This window comes from Zea mays, chromosome 4 (genome assembly GCF_902167145.1).
Source record: "Zea mays cultivar B73 chromosome 4, Zm-B73-REFERENCE-NAM-5.0, whole genome shotgun sequence".
NCBI classification, from domain to species: domain Eukaryota; kingdom Viridiplantae; phylum Streptophyta; class Magnoliopsida; order Poales; family Poaceae; genus Zea; species Zea mays.
Window position 1 is genome coordinate 244675234 of NC_050099.1, and position 22547 is coordinate 244697780.

General features: G+C 42.9%; 2 protein-coding genes across 2 annotated transcripts; both read right to left on the minus strand.

Annotated features, from left to right (window-relative positions):
- Positions 1–2770: 2770 nt before the first annotated feature.
- On the minus strand, positions 2771–4443 carry LOC100286311 (glycine cleavage system H protein 1). The gene is given in 4 exon segments (NM_001159198.1): positions 2771–3053; positions 3142–3312; positions 3559–3647; positions 4185–4443. Coding segments are annotated over 4 exon segments (483 nt in total). The 5' UTR covers positions 4282–4443; the 3' UTR covers positions 2771–2927.
- Positions 4444–6016: 1573 nt separating this feature from the next.
- LOC100384405 (uncharacterized) lies at positions 6017–9330 on the minus strand. The gene is made up of 10 exons (NM_001176947.2): positions 9048–9330; positions 8468–8535; positions 8183–8316; positions 7689–7777; positions 7499–7556; positions 7356–7408; positions 7029–7127; positions 6828–6941; positions 6267–6368; positions 6017–6184 (listed from the first exon to the last, which is right to left on the minus strand). The coding sequence occupies exons 1-10, from the start codon at positions 9312–9314 to the stop codon at positions 6086–6088; spliced, it is 1083 nt and encodes a 360-aa protein (NP_001170418.2). The 5' UTR covers positions 9315–9330; the 3' UTR covers positions 6017–6085.
- Between the last annotated feature and the right edge of the window lie 13217 nt (positions 9331–22547).

Below are 22547 nucleotides of genomic sequence, written 5' to 3' on the forward strand. Positions count from 1 at the left end.
GCTAATGGCAAAAAATTCAATCTACTCCGACCCATACCCAAATCTAATTACTTTGATATCCATCCCACACCTAACCAAAAATAATAGAAGGAAGTTAAACCCAACCCATCCAATAACATTATTGATCCCAAACCAACCCGTAAAGGCTTGTTCGGTTATTCCTATCGCATCTGGATTGGATGGGATTGGAAAAAAATATGAAAGATTTTGACTTGTTCGGGATTGAAACCCACTTAATCCCACCCAATCCACATGGATTGAGAGCAAACGAACAAGCCCTAATTGGGTGGAAACTCATGAAAAATCCATGAGTTTAGCTTATTGTCTCACGTCAAGCTAAATATAAAATGATCTACATTTTATATTTTGAACATTTCTTCATATGATAAACTAAAAAATAAATTTGTTCATAAAACCTATATCTCTCATAGTTTATGAAACTACGAGAGATATGTATAGAATTTGTGCATATTGTTAGAACTATCATGTAAGATGAATAAATGATCAAACAATCAAAATAAACTTTGTAGATCTTGAAAAGTTATAGAAGTTTGTAGTTGACAACTTTTTCATTTGAAGTCATATTGTCAACGAAAACTATGTCTGAATTTAAAAATTTTAAAATTTGAATTTTGAAAACAACCTCGAAAGAAAAAACCACCAACATGAAAGTTGTAGGTATTGAAGAGTTATGAAACTTTGTAGTTGACAATGTTTTGGTTTGAAATCATCTTGTCATGCAAAACTATGTTTGAATTTTGAAATTTGAATTTTTCAAACTACCTCGGATGGAAAACCACCAAAATAAAAGTTGTAGGTCTTGAAATGTAATGAAACTTTGTAATTATCAACTTTTTATTTGAAATCATCTTATCATTGAAAATTTCGTATGAAGTTTTCAAATTTAAAATTCAAATTTTGTAAACAGTCTCGAATGTAGAAACTATTAAAATAGAATTTGTAGATCTCAAAAAGTTATGCAACTTGCCAACTTTATAGTTGGTCACATTTTCAAATAAAATGGTACTGATAAAATGGTATAGTATAGTGTGTTGTGTGTGACTAAAGAAATCAAAGACTTCTCTAAACCTGAAATAAAATGGTACTGATTAGGGTGGTAGTCTGATTGGTGAATACCCATGGAAACTCATATATACAAATCCATATATACCCATGGGTATCAACCATTTTGACCCGCAATATAAAATAAACTCACCCAACCCAACCCATTAATAATTAAAACCCATCACAACCCACCAAAACAAAACCATTTCTTAAACTCATCTAAAATATTTATTTACACCCACCCCATTTGCAGGCCTAGACACGACACGCGCTATACGGTCGGTTGCCAGATTTTTTGGCCTTACTGCGACGCTGCTTTTTAGGGTATTACTACATGCTAGTATATATAGTTGGAATCAGCTACAGATAAGCGCCCAAAGGAACTGCTTACTGCGGATTACCCTCTTTAGGGCTATGTTTTTCTTGGATAAACTGTTGTACAGGATTGAGCTTGTCATGGGTCGATAGTGGAATGGTGCTCTGAAATAGAACCAAACTGAGGAGCGTTGCGTTGCCTTGCTAGCTCAAGTGTATAACCGAACTTGACACTTATCGGGACATCTTGAAAGAATGAATCAAGGATGACACGTCGCAAATTTCTGTGATTATCAAAGCCTAATCCTTTATGTTGGCCTGAACGGAAACTTGCTAGTAGAATCTATTTCTCATGTTTTTTTTGAAAGGGACGGGCAAAAGATTTGTCGGTCCAATATATTAGAGTAGAAGAAAACACTTACAAGACACACACGAAGACGAAAAAGAGAGGGGGTAGGAGGAAAGAAGAAGAGCAAAACTCGACTGTCTACTAAGATTAAAAAAACAACTCCAAAGCCACTGGGCTCAAAACTAACCCACTAGAGCGCCAACAAGCTCTCTCACTAAATAAGCGACCTGATCTGAATTCTTCTGCTGATTTCTGAAGATCTTTTTGTTTCTTTCTAACCATAAGCTCCACCAAAAGTAGATCAGAAGCCCATCGAATTTTTTCCTAGATTGCCTATTACAGAGACCTCTTATATTCCTCTACCAATCATACAACGACTCCGATGTCTGGTTTCCTCCCAGGAAAGAACAGTTCCCCATATTAAAATTTTGTTTCACACCTCTCTATTGAAAGGGCAATCTTTACATAAATGGGTTACCGTCTCTAGTGCTGAGTTACAAAGACAGCAAACTAGGTTGCACTGCCAATGTCTTTTCTGCATGTGTTTACTGGATAGGAGATCAAAACTCGCCAGAATTCGTTCTCTTATGAAGGTTGAATTGATGACATGATTTCATGTTATCATTAAGCCTTTTCTGCTATGGCCTATAAGTGAATGAAGTATTAGTGCGCAAATTCCTACCAATGTTGAACTATCGACAACAAGGTTGTAGGAATTCTCGGTACAAAAGATGTTCCATCGTTGGATTGGATTGTCATAAGATTCATTAAACAGATATTTCTTGCAAAATTTTCGACAATGGAGATACCTTTTTAGCGAAACAGATGGTGCAATCTTTCTGTATAAACGCATGAGCCCCCTGTCTGTTCACTATGCACAGTAATGAACGCCGAACCATTCGCAAAAGGACCAAGAAATTTGCATACTAGCACGGAATCAAAAAGATAAATATTTTTTTTTAAAAAAAGAAGGAAATCACGAGATTACAACTAAAAAGACATAATCAAACTTGACCACGCCACTCACAACACAAGCTCGGATTTCCCAAGCCCTGGTAGAATAGGGCAAATCCTAACTAATTTATTCCATGCAATGAACCTTGCCAATTTAAATTTGTCACAGCAGGTGTCCAGACCAGAAAGCAGTGATAGAGCTTGAGACAGAGGTCCTTGGTGTTCAGAAGACCCTCTGATTTCTTCAATGACCGTCTTCTTCCTCGCAGAATTTCGAGTACTTGTCACCATCCATGAGCGAACTGAGCTCGCCTGAATCGCTGAGCTTGACCTTGATAATCCACCCCTTCTCGTACGGGCTTGCGTTCACCTGACCAGAAACGAGAATCACTGACTAACCTACCCATGGAAGTTTATTTTTCAGACGAGTCCTGGCTAGTGTGAGCTGCAGCACTTACCAACCCAGGCTCCTCGCTTAGCTTCCGGTTCACCTCAACCACCTCTCCGGACACTGGTGAATTGATATCACTGGTCGCCTTCACGCTCTCGACAGCACCGAAGTTCTTCCCCTGGGATACACTGACGCCAACTTCTGGCAGCTCCACGTAGACAACATCACCCAGATGATCCTGGAAGCCAGAAGCAGTATATATAAAACAATTCTTAAGCAATGGAAACCCTAGTGCTGTATAGTGAACATGATACAATATATTGGAACTAGACGTCTAGCCAACAGATAGTGTGCATTATGTTTATCAGTAGTCAGTACAGATAAGAACTACAGCACCAGATAACCTTAGCATATGGAGTGACTAACACCTAGAACTGCCTCACACTCCAAATTAACAGCGATAGAAATAAGTGTATGTATCGACCTGGGCATGGTCAGTAATCCCCACGGTTGCTGAATCGCCCTCAACCTTCACCCATTCATGAGTGTCAGCATATTTCAGATCCTTCAGCACTGGAGAAAAAAAACGTAACATGAGAAAAAAAATTAGAAACCTGTGCTCCTGGGACCATTTGTTCTGCATCCGCACTGAGCCACAACAGAGCTATCTATTCATATAGAAATATTGTTTTCAGGTTTGTAACACATTTCCTCCCTCATCCACATCTAACACCAAAACAAACCTTATAAATATTTTAGCAGAGTATCGTATAAGATCTTTTTTTTTCTTCTCCATACAGTATGCACGCGCTGTCACCACGGGAAGGACAAAGCATTCGTATTTAGAAACATAAATAAATAAATAAATAAATGAACCTTTCGCCGCAATAATCAACGCAGCCGTCAGTGAGGAGCGGCAAACCGCATCCCCTGAACCAACGTATCCGCCGGCTGAGAGGCCGCAGAACCATGGCCCAATCCGGATGCTTCCACAAGTCGGACCTACACGGTCGCGGGAACAACAAGACGGCGCCGTACCAGTCGCGAGGAGCCGTGACCCCACGAGCCAGAGCGCCGGGAACAGAGCAGGGACAGGGAGGGAAGACGTACCGGTGGAGAAGGCCCTGGGGAAGGTGGAGATCCTGAGGTAGGCGGCGGCGCGGGACGCCCACAGCGCCCGGGATCGGGACGCGGCGGCCATGGCCATGGCCACGGTCCAGGAGAGTGCGGTGGACGAGGGTTGTTCGGCGCCGCTCTGGCGCGCTCTCTCCCTTCCGCCCGCCGGGCTCGTTCCGTTCGGCGGTCAGCTGGTGGTGTGGCCTTGTTTCGCCTTTTTCTGCGTTTGCAAAAATGTAATGTAATGGAACATGGAGGAAGCTGGTGGTGCGAAGAGTGGAAATGGGCCCTGGTGGGCCTTTCAGTATTTGCCCTCTATGATTTGCAAATTTACCTCTGTTTTGGATCCATTAGTTTTGGAGGAATCTAAATCTATTTAAATAAAGTAAGCTATTTGGTTTGGAATTTGGTATTCTATCACTTTGTAAAGTTTAGATACAAGTTTATCTCAAATTTATAGGGATGTGAGATGGAAATTGATTTTATCTATCATTGGGTTATGTTTCTACTCTTGGCAAACTCTTCATCTAAATATGTGGCATATAAATATCTCTCACATATGACTAATAGTAGTATACAAATATTCCACATAAAACCATATTAGTTTAATTGATGTGTGCCTAAATTATGAGTATTAGAATGAAATTCAGTTCAAAAGGATGGCATATCTCTCACATATGGCTATTCCACGTAAAACCATATTAGTTTAATTGATGTGGATCTAAATTATGATTATTAGAATGAAATTCAATTTAAAAGGATCGTCTTATAGTTCTGGTGATCTATGTTGAAATTCAGGCTTTGCCCTTCGGTTTCCAACCAGGAAAGGGGAAGGAAGGTCCAGACTCCAGAGATGTCGATGATGTTCAAGTAAATCTGAAGCACCTCATTGTCTCGAACTAGTCACGTATGAGTAAACTTTGTTTTGATAAGACACAACAATCAAGCTTCAAACCTTCTATTTACGTATAATTTTACTTTATTTTTGCATTAAACGGAAAGGGTAACACGAAACGATCGTTGAAACTGGTGCTTTATATATTAGATAGATAGAATAGAGAATAGATTTTCCTCCTGCAAATTTGTGATGAATGGTTGCACCACCAACTTGCTCCACTGCGTTGGGGTGGACTGGCGTCACCACTCACCAACCAACAAACCGGCTCCACTGCTGTACGACATCGGGGCGAATCACGGGCTTGGGGTCGGTGCATGGGCGTGCGTAAACAATCCACTTAGGACGCCGGTGCTCTCTGACACCGATCGGACTTGTGAACGGCGGTGGTTGGTGGCTGATGCAGACGGCAAAACAGGTCTACTACTACTGCGTTGCATTAACCACTGAGGAATGCCCCCATCAATGGTATCTCGAAGAGGAGCAGCAGCCTAGCAGGCCAAAGCGGCTCACGATGGAATCAATTCTTAGATGTAGAAATGAGCTGGCCTCTTCCAAAATCTCGATCTCGTCCGATACATGTAACAATCGAAAAGCCAGAGCAATGGGGGCACATTCCATGTTCAGTTGTGAAGCTCTGTTCTTTCAGGAGCTTGGCTCTCTTGAAACTCTGATTTGAAACTCGAGTCGAAGAACTGTACATCGTATTGCCATTACAAGTACAGTGCTATTGAACTAAAAACATTATTGTTTCTTCTTGAAGGACACCCCCCAAAAAAAAGGAATAATTGGATCTATACCATTAAAAGATTACAACTTTAGATATATACCATTGGCTCCACATGTCATTGCCTCATATGGACCCCACATATAAGTGAGATACAATGGTATATATCTAAAGTTGTAATCTTTTGATGGTACAGATCCAAATTTCCCAAAAAAAAATGATGGCTGCTTTATTATGGTGGCCCATGGCTGGTGGTGGTGCCCTTGATGCAGCTCAAAAGTCAGTCGGGTACTTGTCAGGCTTGAACCACAACGAGAAGTCGATCCCTTTCTTCTTAAGGTCTTCAGTAGGAGGGCCGATCCGGTCCAAAAGCTGTCCACACAGACAACACTAAGAACAAAACCTGTCCATGAACGCCACAAACAATATGCCAAATTGTTGACAACAAACAAACCTGTCCATGAACAAGTCCGTTGGAAACAAGAACAGAGCGATCGAAGACCGTAAACTCTCCACCGTCCATGCGAGTTACCACCCCACCAGCTTCCTCTACTATCTGTCGAAGAAGCGGGCAGATATATATCAGCACAACATACACCATAAAACAAGATTATGCTAGATTGGAAACAGAGCTGTCATCCTCTGACTTAACGAGTACGCGTTGATCTAACAAAAGTAAATCCATTTATACGATCATGAAATATAATATAAGCATCGATTCAAACCTTTTACTCTCGTTGTTCACAGAAAGGCCATGGACAGGATTCTGACACTATTTTTAGACTGGTTACTGCCATATTAGAGGCAGCCCCTATTTACGTATAACTAATTTTAACAAAAAAATGTTAGATTAGATCAATAACAGGTAATATCTGATTGAGGTGAGATTAGGCAAAGCAAAAAAAAAGGGGCGATATTTAGTTCTGATGTACTCATGGTTATTTATCAACACTGATTTGGAGAAGTACTTATTAAATGTTAATATTCCCATGGGAGATAAAGTAACTATAACTACCAGGACGCCAGCAGCCATATCCCATGGCTTAAGTCGGTATTCCCAGTAAGCTTCTGTAATACCAAGTCCAATGTGGGACATGTCAGCAGCAGCAGACCCTAGCCTTCGCACTCCCTGAAAAAAAAGAAGTATATTTCGAGGATGATAGAAAAATCACATGTGCAAATCTGCAAAAACAATTGCAGTTCGGCAAACTCTTACCCTGCTAATGTCAGTAAATTCCTTGAACAGATTCATATTGGTCGTCCAGGCATCATCGTGTTCATATCCAAAACCTGTGACGAGAAGTGATTGTTCCACCTAGAGAATGAGTTGACGACTACCAATCAGAGACAATAACTTGAAAACTTACATCTACATACGCAGTCGGGGTTATGTGACATTTAATTCAGACATCCGAAAACACTTTTTATGAATGACTGATCGAGCACATGGCCCCTGGCAAATCATCGCAGAAGGCAGGCTTGCACTCACAGATGAACATAATAGAAAAATGCATGACAGCTTCTAGAAGAGAAAATAGGCTACCTTGTCTGTCTGACTGACATGAATCTTTTGCCCATTACAGTAAGCTCCTCCGCCTGTTCGAGAGGAAGGAAAGACATAAAGATGGAGTCTCTAGAGTCCTCTAGCATGAAGAAGCAAAGCCAGTAGTTGATTGGAGAACCTACCAGCAGATGCAGAAATTGTACGGGTGCTCCAGCACATAGGCCCGCCACAAAATTCCACCTAAATAAGGAAGGGGTAAAACATAAAATCGCATAGAGAAACTGTTTCTATATGTAGTGTAATATTCTGATTGTTTGGAGCTCTGCTATGGAAACATCATATGGATCAAGAACTATATGATCAAACACTAACCACAGTAGAAGCAGCAGGCTTTCCACGGAAGAGAACACTAATGGACACAGAAAAGCTGGGGTAACCATGTGCAAAGTTCGTTGTTCCATCTGGAGGGAGAAATTTGGTAGATTAGATCCCCGTCATGCTAACTTAATTTTCTCATTAAATTCAGGTACAATAACCCATATATGCAGGTACACCCTTACTGCTGTGAAATATCAGATATATGAATTGTACTAGTCCTTCTATTTCTCAATCTGCTTGTCACTAATAATACACAGGACTGAATTCTTTTTCTCGCCGGGGTAACAGTAATACAGAGAACTATCACCTTCTAAATGAATGAAGTGGAGGATAGACTAATCTGTTCAAATTCACAGGTTTGCTGTAAAAAATCGAGAAATTATCTGGAAAACTACTGGAGCTATCCGGTATTACAAAGTACAAAAATGGTTACAATGTTAAATAGATGTTCGTCAAATCAGAGGTAGGAACCGAGCAAGGGACCAAACCTAAAGGGTCAATGCACCAGAGGTACTCTGATAGGGAATCTCCAACAAGGCCGCCTTCCTCCCCAAGTATGAGGTGGTCTTTGAAGTTCTTGGTGACAACTTCCAAAATGACTGATTCACTCAACTTGTCTGTGCTGAACAAAATATAGAGCACTAGATTGAAACACTACGCTGTTTCACTTTACTGCATGAAACGAGGCGCTAATATCTTATACCTGCTACCTTATATAGCAATTAAACTAAGAACTGGCGCAGCACGACAATAACAGCGAGAAGCATTCTTACTCTGTCACCAGGTCTGCAACACCTTTATAGTGGATATTGCGTGGCTTATTAACAGCTTCCATTATAACCTGAAATAAGTAGGAGACGATGAGATACCTTGATATTTTATCTCTATCAACAGTAAACCTAAAATAAAAGGACATGTTTGTTGCCTTCTAAAAGTGGTGTAACCATTTCAGAGCTTGAAGCATTTAAACTTTAAAGCGGTACCCAACTATCAATATTTTGATATATCAAAATTCAAGAGTGTTAGTTGACTGAACGAACCAAAGTAGCAGACTTGACCCTATAATAACTGGTTAAAGAGACACAATTATGCCAGAGGGCAGAGCTACCCCTAAAAGTCTAAAACCCAATGCAACAAGTAGTTTGACAATTGGCACAACATAGCGCAATGAGCAGAATCAGCGAATTCATCAACTGAACGACTAGCACTTCTTGTTGCGGTTCAACAAACATGCAGTTTTGCGAACTGACAGACCACATTTCAACCAAACAAATCAACAAGCTGCGAGCGTTACCCCAAAATCGGAAATTGGGGGAGCAGAGATACCAAGCAACAAAGGCAACTGAAACTCACATCGGCCCCAGCTTTTGCGGCGGCCTCGATGACTCCGAGCAGCTCGGCGGCGGGGATCGGGCCGGTGGTAGGGGCGGCCACCTTGGGGTACCTGGCCGGCGGCGCGGCCTGCTCGGACGCCACCGCCATGATGTGCCGCGCCTTGCTGGTCCTGGAGCCGAGCGCACGGAGGCGGAGGGGCCGTGACGTCGGCGAGTTCTTGACTCCATCCTTGGGGAGAAAGGTAGAGGAGGAGGTGGAAGTGGGGGCGAGAAGATACCGTGCCATCGGCGCTCAGAGAAAGGGCTTGATGCTTCAATTCCCGGCTTGTGTCTCGTGTCGTGTACTCGTGTGTGCGTGCGCGCTCCAGCTCCACTACAGTGCTTCTCTGTGCTACCTTTAAATTTCCACCCTACGTTTATTAGATATAAAAAAAACTATTTTATTTATATTTCATAGACTTTTTTTTTTGCAAATATTCATGATTCGCACATCACCAGTGTGCTACTGCCTACTGGCATGTTTGCTCTCATCGAAGTCGAAGCAACACGTCGTTTAGGATATCAACGCTCTAACAATAATTTATGGATTTATGGCAAATCGATGTCCAATATATTTTCATGATTTATGCTTTCAATGAAAACTATATATCATATATAAAGATATATCATGACAATGTCTAATAACAACAATATATGTTATTTATTAATAATATGCTTTTAAAAAATCATGAGTTTTTCATACACAAAATTATTATAATCTAAATGTCTAATAACAACAATATATAGTTATCAATGTTTTGGAAAGCATATCCTTGTATGCTATCAAAACGTTACGGACTTTGTCAATAGAAGATAGACATATATTGTGCGAGTTTTATGTCGATCTGATATCTTTGGAGCCGTAAGCCCTATGACGTACAGGTCTTAAGGCCCTACAAGCCTATATAGGATCCCTTGTGGCAAGACAAACTTGACGAGACAACTACAATGTATTTAATGGTAAGGTCACACAGTGTGGCATACCAAAGGCATGCACATTATGCGGTATATATAACAACTACGATAACTCGATAAGATATGAGGAGGTGGACCTCTGTTGAGCAGGACTCATTGTTCATACAAGAATGTAACTCTCTCCATCCCTTTGCTATAAAAGGGAAGTGTAGATCAACATAGAAACGTAGAGTTATTCTCACCAACATGGTTCTTCCTACGAGGAGACAGGGTATCGAGTTGAGGAACAGTAGACAACTAAGGTTCAAAGGTTACCATCTGAGTCAGACCATACAACTTGAGTTTAGAGTCTTTAGGTTCCCACTCCAACTTGCTAGCTTAGTCATCAGTCATCATCTGTGCTAGTATCTATACATCCACCATATATAAAACGTAGGATATTACATTAAGAAGGCCTATACCTCACCATATTGTGTGTGTGCATAATGTTATGACAGTGCTCTATTGCAGCTGTCTTTGGGCTGCACCCTTCTCTCTCTAAGATTCCCTTCGTTACCATAGATATTGTAGTGTCGCATCCTGATAGTTGTAAAAGCTATATTTTTAAAAAGTTAGAACACAAAAACTTGAAGCAATTTATATCGACCAACTACTACTTTTGTTTGAAACAAAAAATTACTTTATCTTTGTCCCATGTTTATTTTAGAACGACAAGGTACAAAGTTGAACACGTGTTGGTTTGACTAAGAGGAAAGACATTACAGGAATGTTAAGTTCCTAACACGTGATATTTGACACGTGGATTCCTTAGGCCCTGTACGGTTTGACCTGAACGACAATCCGTCTGAAATTATATCACTTGGATTAAAACTAGATCAATCTTAAATAATTATTCGGATAGATTTAATCATGAACGAAACCAGAGTATTTCTGCCCTTTTGACCCATCTTTCACTCGGATTGGAGCCACACCTATGAACATCTGGAATCAAACCAGACCAAGATTTAGTAAATAACCAGGATCCACTCTATACTGGCGTGAAACTGTTCCTGAGCATGAACCGATCTTGACTGCCGAACAGCCCTTAGGCAGGTGACAACCGGAGCTTCTAATATAAGGAAATTGCTAATAGTTAGCTGACGAGTGCCTGCGGGGCGCGCGCGATTATGCAGACTTGGATCTTGTTTGGAACACATAAATATATCAAGAAAAAAAATCAAAATTCACAGGTATTATCGATTTGTTCTCATAAAAAATAGAAAATAGAAAAAAATAAAGATCTTGCAATCCGAAGAAGGCCCAATGTCTATATCTGGAGATAGAGATGGCCAAACGGGTCGTCCGGTCCAGACCTGGGCCCGGTGAAGCCCAGTCCGTTTTGGACCCGGCCCGCTAGGTACGGTTAGAAAAACCGGGCCGGACCGTCTAAGCTGCGGGCTCGTTTTTCTGTTCGAGTCCGGCCCACAGCGGGCCTAAACGGGCCGGGCCGCACGGAAAAACGGGCTAAGTGGACCGGTAAGTACGGTTTAGTGTAAAAAGCGGGCTTAACGGGTTTAGAGGTAAACGGATCGTGCCGGGCTAGCCCATCGTATATAGTTTACTGTCTGAGCCCGGTCCGCTTATTCGTGTCGGGCCGGCTCGGGCCCGCATAGAACCGGGTCGTGCTGGGCTCAGATCGGACCCAAACAGCGGGCCCGCGGGCCTCGTACTTATTGGCCTTCTATATCTAAAGTGAAAGTCGCCTAGAGGGGGTGAATAGGCAAATCTGAAATTTATAATGTTTAAGCACAACTACAAGCCGGGGTTAGCGTTAGAAATATAATCGAGTCCGAAAGAGAGGGCGAAAACAAATCACAAGCGAATAAGGCGAATGACACGGTGATTTGTTTTACCGAGGTTCGGTTCTTGCAAACCTACTCCCCGTTGAGATGGTCACAAAGACCGGGTCTCTTTCAACCCTTTCCCTCTCTCAAACGATCACCTAGACCGAGCGAGCTTTTCTCTTCAATCAAACGAGACACTTAGTCCACTACAAGGACCACCACAACTTGGTGTCTCTTGCTTTGATTACACTTGAGTTGAGAACAAGAATGGAGGAAGAAGAAAAGTGATCCAAGCGCAAGAGCTCAAAAGAACACAAAAGTCTCTCTCTAGTCACTAATTTGTTTGGAGTGATTCCGGACTTGGGAGAGGAGTTGATCTCTTTGTTTGTGTCTTGGAATGAAGTCTAGAGCTCTTGTATGAGGTTTGACGGCTGAAAACTTGGATGCATTGAAGTGTGGTGGTTGGGGGTATTTATAGCCCCAACCACCAAAATGGTCGTTGGTGAAGGCTGTTGTCGTATGGCGCACCGGACACTGTCCAGTGCGCCAGCCACGTCACCCAACCGTTAGGGTTCGACCGTTGGAGCTTCTGACATGTGGGCCACCGGACAGTCCAGTGGTTCACCGGACAGGCACTGTTCACTGTCCGATGCGCCATCTGATGCCTGCTCTGACTCTGCGCGCGCAGTCGGCACTGTTCACTGTTCACTGTAGTCGTTGCAGACGACCGTTGGCGCGGGTAGCCATTGCTCCGCTTGGCACACCGGACAGTCTGGTGCCACACTGGACAGTCCGGTGAATTATAGCGGAGAACAATTCCAGAAACCCGAAGGTGGCAAGTTCGGAGTGATTCTCCCTGGTGCACCGGACACTGTCTGGTGGCACACCGGACAATATGGTGCGTCAGACCAGGGCAGCCTTCGGTTTTCTTTGCTCCTTTGATTTGAACCCTTTCTTTTATATTTGTATTGGTTTGTTGTGAACCTTTGGCACATGTGGAACATATATTCTAGAACAAACTAGTTAGTCCAATAATTTGTGTTGGGCAATTCAACCACCAAAATCATTTAGGAAAAAGGTGTGAGCCTATTTCCCTTTCAATCTCCCCCTTTTTGGTGATTGATGCCAACACAAACCAAAGCAAATATATAAGTGCAGAAATGAACTAGTTTGCATAAGGTAAGTGCAAAGGTTACTTGGAATTAAACCAATTTACATTTCATAAGATATGCATGGATTGCTTTATTTATTTTAACATTTTGGACCACGCTTGCACCACTTGTTTTGTTTTTACAAATGTTTTGGAAATTCTTTTTCAAAGTCTTTTGCAAATAGTCAAAGGTATATGAATAAGATTTTGAGAAGCATTTTCAAGATTTGAAATTTTCTCCCCCTGTTTCAAATGCTTTTCCCTTTGACTAAACAAAACTCCCCCTTAATGAAATTCTTCTCTTAGTGTTCAAGAGGGTTTTAGATATTAATTTTGAAAGAGGTCATACCAATTTGAAATTATATCAAAAATGAGATACTAATTGAAAAACTCCTTTAATACAAATTGAAAGACTACATTTTTTTTAAATTGGTGGTGGTGCGGTCCTTTTGCTTTGGGCTAATACTTTCTCCCCCTTTGGCATGAATCGCCAAAAACGGATACTTGTGAGTGAAATATAAGCCCTTAGTCAAACTTTCTCCCTCTGTGGCAAATAATATATGAGTGAAGGATTATACCAAAGTGGAGAGCGATGTGGAGTGACGGCGAAGGATAAATATGATGGAGTGGAGTGGAAGCCTTGACTTCGCCGAAGACTCCATTTCCCTTTCAATTTATGACTTAGCATGAAATATACTTGAAAAACACATTAGTCATATCACATGAAAGAGAGATGATCAAAGATACATAAATTAGCTATGTGTGCAAAATATCAATCAAAATTCCTGGAATCAAGAATATTTAGCTCATGCCTAAGTTTGGTAAAAGTTTTCTCATCTAATGGCTTGGTAAAGATATCGGCTAATTGCTCTTTGGTGCTAACATATGCAATCTCGATATCCCCCCTTTGTTGGTGATCTCTCAAAAAGTGATACCGAATGGCTATGTGCTTAGTGCGGCTCTGCTCAACGGGATTATCCGCCATGCGGATTGCACTCTCATTATCACATAGGAGAGGGACTTAGGTTAATTTGTAACTATAGTCCCTAAGGGTTTGCCTCATCTAAAGCAATTGCGCGCAACAATGGCCTGCGGCAATGTACTCGGCTTCGGCAGTGGAAAGAGCTACAGAATTTTGCTTCTTTGAAGCCCAAGACACCAGGGATCTTCCCAAGAACTGACAAGTCCCTGATGTGCTCTTTCTATCAATTTTACACCCTACCCAATCAGCATCTGAATAACCTATTAAATCAAAGGTGGATCCCCTGGGGTACCACAGACCAAACTTAGGTGTATGAACTAAATATCTCAAGATTCGTTTTACGGCCCTAAGGTGAATTTCCTTAGGATCGGCTTGGAATCTTGCACACATGCATACGGAAAGCATAATATCCGGTCGAGATGCACATAAATAGAGTAATGATCCTATCATCGACCGGTATACCTTTTGATCTACGGATTTACCTCCCGTGTCGAGGTCGAGATGCCCATTAGTTCCCATGGGTGTCTTAATGGGCTCGACATCCTTCATCCCAAACTTGGTGAGTATGTATTGAATGTACTTCGTTTGGCTAATGAAGGTGCCCTCTTGGAGTTGCTTCACTTGAAATCCTAGAAAATACTTCAACTCCCCCATCACAGACATCTCAAATTTTTGTACCATGATCCTACTAAACTCTTTACAAGTAGATTTGTTAGTAGACCCTATATAATATCATCAACATAAATTTGACATACAAACAAATCATTTGCAATTGTTTTAGTAAAGAGAGTAGGATCGGCTTTTCCGACTTTGAAGCCATTAGCGATAAGAAAATCTCTTAGGCATTCATACCATGCTCTTGGGGCTTGCTTGAGCCCATAAAGCGCCTTAGAGAGTTTATAGACATGATTAGGGTACTCACTATCTTCAAAGCCGGGAGGTTGCTCAACATAGACCTCTTCCTTGATTGGTCCATTGAGGAAGGCAGTCTTCACGTCCATTTGATAAAGCTTGAAGCCATGGTAAGTAGCATATGCAAGTAATATGTGAATTGACTCAAGCCGAGCTACGGGTGCATAGGTTTCACCGAAATCCAAACCTTCGACTTGTGAATATCCCTTGGCCACAAGTCGGGCTTTGTTCCTTGTCACCACACCATGCTCATCCTGCTTGTTGCGGAAGACCCACTTGGTTCCTACAACATTTTGGTTAGGACGTGGAACAAGATACCATACCTCATTCCTCGTGAAGTTGTTGAGTTCCTCTTGCATTGCCAACACCCAATCTGAATCCCTTAATGTGTCTTCCACCCTATATGGCTCAATAGAAGACACAAAGGAGTAATGTTCACAAAAATGAGCGACACGAGATCGAGTGGTTACCCCCTTATGAATATCGCCAAGGATTGAGTTCACGGGGTGATCTCTTTGTATCGCTTGGTGGACTCTTGGGTGTGGCGGTCTTGGACCCTCATCATCTTCCTTTTCTTGATTATTAGCATCTCCCCCTTGATCATTGTCCTCCTCTTGTGGTGGCTCTTCTTGATCTTCATTTTCATCATCTTGAGCTTGGTCCTCATCTTGGGTTGGTGGAGATGCTTGTATGGAAGATGATGGTTGATCTTGTGCTTGTGGAGGCTCTTCGGATTCCTTAGGACACACATCCCCAATGGACATGTTCCTTAGCGCGACGCATGGAGCCTCTTCATCATCTAGCTCATCAAGATCAACTTGCTCTACTTGAGAGCCGTTAGTCTCATCAAACACAATGTCACAAGAAACTTCAACTAGTCCAGTGGACTTGTTAAAGACTCTATATGACATTGTGTTTGAATCATAACCAAGTAAAAAGCCTACTACAGCCTTAGGAGCAAATTTAGATTTTCTACCTATTTTAATAAGAATAAAGCATTTGCTACCAAAGACTCTAAAATAGGGAACATTGGGCTTTTTACCGGTGAGGAGTTCATAGGATGTCTTCTTGAGGATTCGGTGAAGGTAGAGACGGTTGATGGCGTAACAAGCGGTGTTGATTGCTTCCGCCCAAAATCGGACCGAAGTCTTGTACTCATCAAGCATGGTCCTTGCCATGTCAAGTAGAGTTCTATTCTTCCTCTCCACTACACCATTTTGTTGAGGCGTGTAGGGAGAAGAGAACTCGTGTTTGATGCCCTCCTCCTTAAGGAAGCCTTCTATTTGTGAGTTCTTGAACTCCGTCCCATTATCGCTTCTAATCTTTTTGATCCTTAAGCCAAACTCATTTTGAGCCCGTCTCAAGAATCCTTTTAGGGTCTCTTGGGTTTGTGATTTTTCCTGCAAAAAGAACACCCAAGTGAAGCGAGAATAAGCATCCACAATTACAAGACAATACTTACTCCCGCTGATGCTTATGTAAGCTATCGGGCCGAATAGATCCATGTGGAGTAGCTCAAGCGGCCTGTCAGTCATCATGATGTTCTTGTGTGGATGATGAACACCAACTTGTTTCCCTGCTTAGCATGCACTACAAATCCTGTCTTTCTCAAAATGAACATTTGTTAGACCCAAAATGTGCTCTCCCTTTAGAAGCTTATGAAGATTCTTTATTCCAACGTGGGCTAGTCGGCGATGCTAGAGCCAACTCATGTTAGTCTTAGCAATTAAGCAAGTGTCGAGTTCAGCTCTATTAAAATCAACTAAGTATAGCTGACCCTCTACACTCCCTTAAATGCTACTGAATCATCACTTCTTCTAAAGACAGTGACACCTATATCCGTAAAAAGACAATTGTAGCCCATTTTGCATAATTGAGAAATTGAAAGCAAGTTGTAATCTAAAGAATCTACAAGAAAAACATTGGAAATAGAATGGTCAGGAGATATAGCAATTTTACCAAGTCCTTTGACCAAACCTTGATTTACATCCCCGAATGTGATAGCTCTTTGGGGATCATGGTTTTTCTCATAGGAGGAGAACATTCTTTTCTCCCCTATCATGTGGTTTGTGCACCCGCTATCAATGATCCAACTTGAGCCCCCGGATGCATAAACCTACAAAACAAGTTTAGGCCTTGTTCTTAGGTACCCAAACGGTCTTGGGTCCTTTGACATTAGAAACAAGCACCTTGGGTACCCAAACACAAGTCTTTGAGCCCTTGTGTTTGGCCACAACATATTTGGCAACTACTTTGCTTGATTTGTTAGTTAAAACATATGATGCATCAAAAGTCTTAAAAGAAATGTTATGTTCATTGGATGCAATAGGAGTTTTCTTCTTAGGCATTTTAACATGAGTGGAACGCCTAGAGCTAGAAGCCTCATTCTTATAAATAAAAGCATGGTGAGAATGAGTCTTCTTAGCATGAATTCTCCTAATCTTATCCTTAAGATAACCATCAAGATATAAAATATAGCCCTCGTTATCCTGAGGCATGGGAGCCTTGCCCTTAACAAAATTAGACAATCTTTTAGAGGCATTAAGCTTGACATTGTCTCCCTGTTGGAAGCCAATGCTATCCTTAATGCCTGGGCGTCTCCCACTATAGAGCATGCTTCTAGCAAATTTAAATTTTTTATTTTCTAAGTCATGCTCATTTATCTTAGCATTAAGTTAAGCTATGTGATCATTTTGTTGTTTAATTAAGGCTAGGTGATCATGAATAGCATCAACATTAATATCTCTACATCTAGTGCAAATGGTAACATGCTCAATGGTAGATATAGAGGGTTTGCAAACATTTAGTTCATCAATCTTAGCATGTAAAATAGCATTTTCATTCTTAAGATTGGAAATAGAAACCTTGCAAACATTTAAATCTTTAGCCTTAGCAATTAATTTTCATTCTCATTTTTAAGGCTAGAGAGAGATGCATTCAATTTGTCAATCTTAGTTATCATACTAGCATTATCATTTCTAAGACTAACAATTGAATCATCACAAACATTTGAACACTCAACCTTAGCAATTAATTTAGCATTTTCATTCCTAAGGTTGGCAATAGTACCATGGCAAGAACTTAGCTCACTAGTTAATTTTCACATCTTTCTGCTTCTTGAGCATAAGCATTTTTAACCTTAACATGCTTCTTATTTTCTTTAATTAGGAAGTCCTCTTGGCTATCCAAGAGTTTATCCTTCTCATGAATGGCTCCTATCAATTCATTTAGTTTTTCTTTTTGTTGCATGTTGAGGTTGGCAAAAAGGGCAAGTAAATTATCCTCATCATCACTAGAGTTCTCCTCATCACTAGATGTAGCATATTTAGTAGAGGCTCTAGATTTTACCTTCTTTTTACCGTCCCTTGCCATGAGACATTTGTGGCCGACGTTGGGGAAGAGGAGACCCTTGTTGACGGTGATGTTTGTGGCGTCCTCGTCGGAGGAGGAGTTGGTGGAACTCTCGTCGGAGTCCCACTCTCAACAAACATGGGCATCGCCGCCCTTCTTCTTGTAATACTTTTTCTTCTCCTTCCTTCTTCCCTTCTTGTCGTTATCCCTGTCACTATCACTTGATAATAGACATTTAGCAATGAAATGACCAGGCTTACCACACTTGTAGCATACTTTCTTGGAACGGGGCTTGTAATCCTTTCCCTTCCTTTGCTTGAGGATTTGGCAAAAGCTTTTGATGATTAAAGCCATCTCCTCATTGTCGAGCTTGGAGGCGTCGATGGGGAGCCTACTTGATGTAGACTCTTCTTTCTTCTCCTCCGTCGCTTTGAATGCGACGGGTTGCACATCGGGTGTGGAGGTGGCGCCTTGCTCGATGATTTTTTTGGAGCCTTTGATCATCAATTCAAAGCTCACAAATTTTCCTATCACTTCCTCGGGAGACATTAGTCTATATCTAGGATCACAACGAATTAATTGAACTTGAGTAGGAATAAGAAATACAAGTGATCTTAGAATAACCTTGACCATTTCATGGTCATCCCATTTGGTGCTCCCGAGGTTGCGCACTTGGTTCACCAAGGTCTTGAGCCGGTTATACATGGCTTGTGGCTCCTCCCCTTGGTGAAGCATGAATCGACCGAGCTCCCCCTCAATCGTTTCCCGCTTGGTGATCTTGGTCACCTCATCTCCTTCGTGCGCGGTTTTGAGCACGTCCCAAATTTCTTTGGCACTCTTCAACCCTTGCACCTTATTATACTCTTCTCGACTTAGAGAGGCGAGGAGTATATTAGTGGCTTGTGTCGGTGTTTTGGGTCCGACCACACACCCGGGGTTGCCCCTCAAGGTGTTTTAGGAGTAGGACGGTGTCGACAACTGTAGCAAAATGGTTCGTGCCGATCGCACGAGGGACAGTGGACAAGGTTTACAGGTTCGGGCCGCTTAGAGATGCGTAACACCCTACGTCCTGATGAGTATGCTTGGTGAATGAGGTTACAAGAGGGCTCTCTGGATTGAGAATATAGAGAGTTGACGTGGGTGGCTAAGTAAAGGGTCGATCGTTCTGAAGGGGTGCCCCCTAGGCCTTATATACTCGACCGTGGGGCAGTACACGTGGATACGATAGCTACAAGTAGCTGAAAGATAGTAAACCTCTTGAGTTTATCCTTACGTAACCCTTGCCGACTTATCCTCGCATGGCTCTGTTGCATGGGGGCTTCAGCGCGGGAAAGTCGGGTCTCTGTTACGATTTACTCGTTCGACGTTGCGGGCCGTCCGGGTTTGCTCCAACCCAGTCTTACGTCTTCTCCGTTTCGTTGATTGTCTTTCCCCAGGCCCACGAAAGAACGACCTTACGATTTATTGGGCCTTTGGGCCTTTCGTGAGGTCTTTTATCTCTTTAGTGGACCCAGGGGATATCTATCCCCCACAAGCCCCCGATCTTTGGGTTGATTTAGAGGTAATCAACTCAAAGATCCAAGGTCCGAAAAATGACTTCCTGCTGTCTTCTCTTGCTCCGATCACTCGTTCGACCAAAGTTTAGTTTTGTGCTTGTGCCTTAGAGGTCGGCATTTTGAACTGTAGGATTCTGGACTTCATTGGGTGCACCGGAGGTGCACCCAATGGGTGTAGCCCCCGACCTTTGAGTAGATTTTAGAAGATAATCTACTCGAAGGTCTTCCCCAAAGATTATCTCCATTCGCGCTCCTGCATCTCGGTTGAGAATTGGTCTTTTCAATCTTGTCCCACGCCTTAGAAGTCGGCGCTATATCGGTTTAGAATGATAATCCATGAGGTGCACCGGAGGTGCACCCAATGGGTGTAGCCCCCGACCTTCAAATGGATTTTTAAGGATAATCCATTCGAAGGTCTTCCTTTTGCTTGTAAAAATTGGCATGAAGCTAATCGCATTATGCTTTGGAGGTCAGCATTATGTTATCAATATTTTGCTGCAGAGGTCAGCATATATTTTGTCTTTAGCGGCCGAGTTTGCAATCCATCCATATCTTGCTAGGTAGTGCAATTTATTTGCTTCTGCGACTGATTGGACGTTTGATGGACGTTCTCTGTCTAGTCTTCACGTCGCTTCTGTTGGCCATATTTTGTACTTTGCTGGCTATATTTGGCTTTCCTCTGATCCTTATTGATATCTCATTTTTGTCTTGAGGTATTCACTGCGTGCCCTGCACAGATGTGACCGTTTTGAAAAATATACTGATAATTCCTGGGCGTCCCCCCCCCAATGGGTGTGGGCAAGGGACGGCTTGGTACGCTGAGTGTTTTATCCGGCTGCTTCTGAGTAGTAATGTGATGGGACGGCGGGTGTAATCATATCCTTTGCGCTGTTGACTGGAGTCCCAATGGGTGTAGTGTTGCATGAAACGGCGTCAGCCGCCTGACGTGTCTTCAGACGAGTGGAAGTGCTTATTGAATGCTTTGCGACTGTTCAGTGACCGCGGTTGGAGGTGAGCGGTTGTCTTTCCCTTCTATAAATAACGCCCTTACTCCTCTGGTTTTTTCACATCTCTTCGCTGTTCTTTACTGCATCCTTCTCTTCTCTCCCTTCTGTTTCCGCCATGGGCAAGAGTAACAAACGCAAGCGCGAGCCGACTCCTCCGTCTGAGGACTTCGGCGACTCGGAATACTCGGAGGAGGAGTTCTCCTCCGAGTCCGAGGGGTCTCCGGCTCCCGTCTCTCCCCCGGCGTCGTCTGATGATTCAGACGACTCCCAGGGGATTGCCGCGGAAGTCTGGACGTACATCCGGGCCGTCGAGCGCTCCGGGCTCGAGGGCTCGGATGAGTCGGAGTACTCCTCGGATGAGGAGGACTCGGACGGCGGCGACGAGGATGAGGACGACGACGACGACGACGACGACGACGGCGACGGCAACGGCAGCGGCAGTGGCAGGGGCGGCGGCGACGGCAGCAGGGGCAGCACCAAGGGCGACAGCAGCAAGGGCAGCACCAAGGGCGGCGGCAGCAGGGGCAGCACCAAGGGCGGCGGCGGCGGCAGGGGCAGGGGCAGGGCCAGTGGCTAGACGCCACTGGCCTTCTTAGATGTTAGTATAGTTTAGTATAGTTAGAATAATGTAGTAGTAATTAGTGTAGTTTAGTAGTAGTAATAATATAGAGTAGTATAGTGTAGTTTAGCAGTAGTAGTAATGTAGAGTAGAAGTAGGGAAGCACCAACTCGCGAAGAGTTGGTTTGTAAACTCATTAACTTCCCTTTAATGAAGAACTGTCGTTGACCCCCCTTTTTGATGACTCGCCGTTGCTTTTTCTGAATGTTGAACTGATTCCTTTGATATAGTAGAAACAACGCCGAGCGATGTGAAGGTTGACATCAGCGTTTTAGAAGTAACACCAAGCAATCGAACACAAGATCAGCGTTTTAGAGGCAATTCCGAATGATAGAAGATCGGCATCGGCATTGTAGAAGTAATGCCGAGCGACAGAATATGAGCCTGGCGTTTTAGAGGCAACGCCGAGTGTTTAAAATGTCGACATCGGCATTTTAGAAGTAATGCCGAGCGATTTGGACACGAGGTCGGCGTTTTAGAAGCAACGCCGAGTGATTGGAGGTCGGCGTCGGCATTTTAGAAGTAATGCCGATCGATTCGGACACGAGGTCGGCGTTTTAGAGGCAACGCCGAGTGATAGCAGGTCGGCGTCGGCATTTTAGAAGTAATGCCGAGCGATTGAATACGAGGTCGGCGTTTTAGAAGTAACGCCGAGTGTTTAAAATGTCGACATCGGCATTTTAGAAGTAATGCCGAGCGATTTGGACACGAGGTCGGCGTTTTAGAAGCAACGCCGAGTGATTGGAGGTCGGCGTCGGCATTTTAGAAGTAATGCCGATCGATTCGGACACGAGGTCGGCGTTTTAGAGGCAACGCCGAGTGATAGCAGGTCGGCGTCGGCATTTTAGAAGTAATGCCGAGCGATTGAATACGAGGTCGGCGTTTTAGAAGTAACGCCGAGTGATTGAAGGTCGGCGTCAGCATTTTAGAGGCAACGCCGAGCGATTGAACACGAGGTCGGCATTTTAGAAGTAGCGCCGAGTGATAGCCAGCTTCTCGAGTTACTTTGAGGATAATAACCGAGTGATGAAGTGGCACGTCGGCTTTCTTGGAAATAACTGTCGGATATCCACGCGGCATGCTGGGATTTCGGAAATAGCCGCCGGGTGATGACTGGGCACTTTTTGAAAGGGTATCTGGCTCAAGAATATCCCTTAAGAGTCGC

Excerpts from the sequence above, each read along its gene's own strand:
- LOC100384405 (NM_001176947.2), bottom strand. The coding sequence starts at position 9,314 with ATGGCACGGTATCTTCTCGCCCCCACTTCCACCTCCTCCTCTACCTTT. Across the intron at positions 7,778-8,182 it reads CTGGTGCATTGACCCTTTAG|ATGGAACAACGAACTTTGCA; the intron begins GTTTGGTCCCTT and ends TTCTCCCTCCAG. Across the intron at positions 6,185-6,266 it reads ACGGACTTGTTCATGGACAG|CTTTTGGACCGGATCGGCCC; the intron begins GTTTGTTTGTTG and ends CTGTGTGGACAG.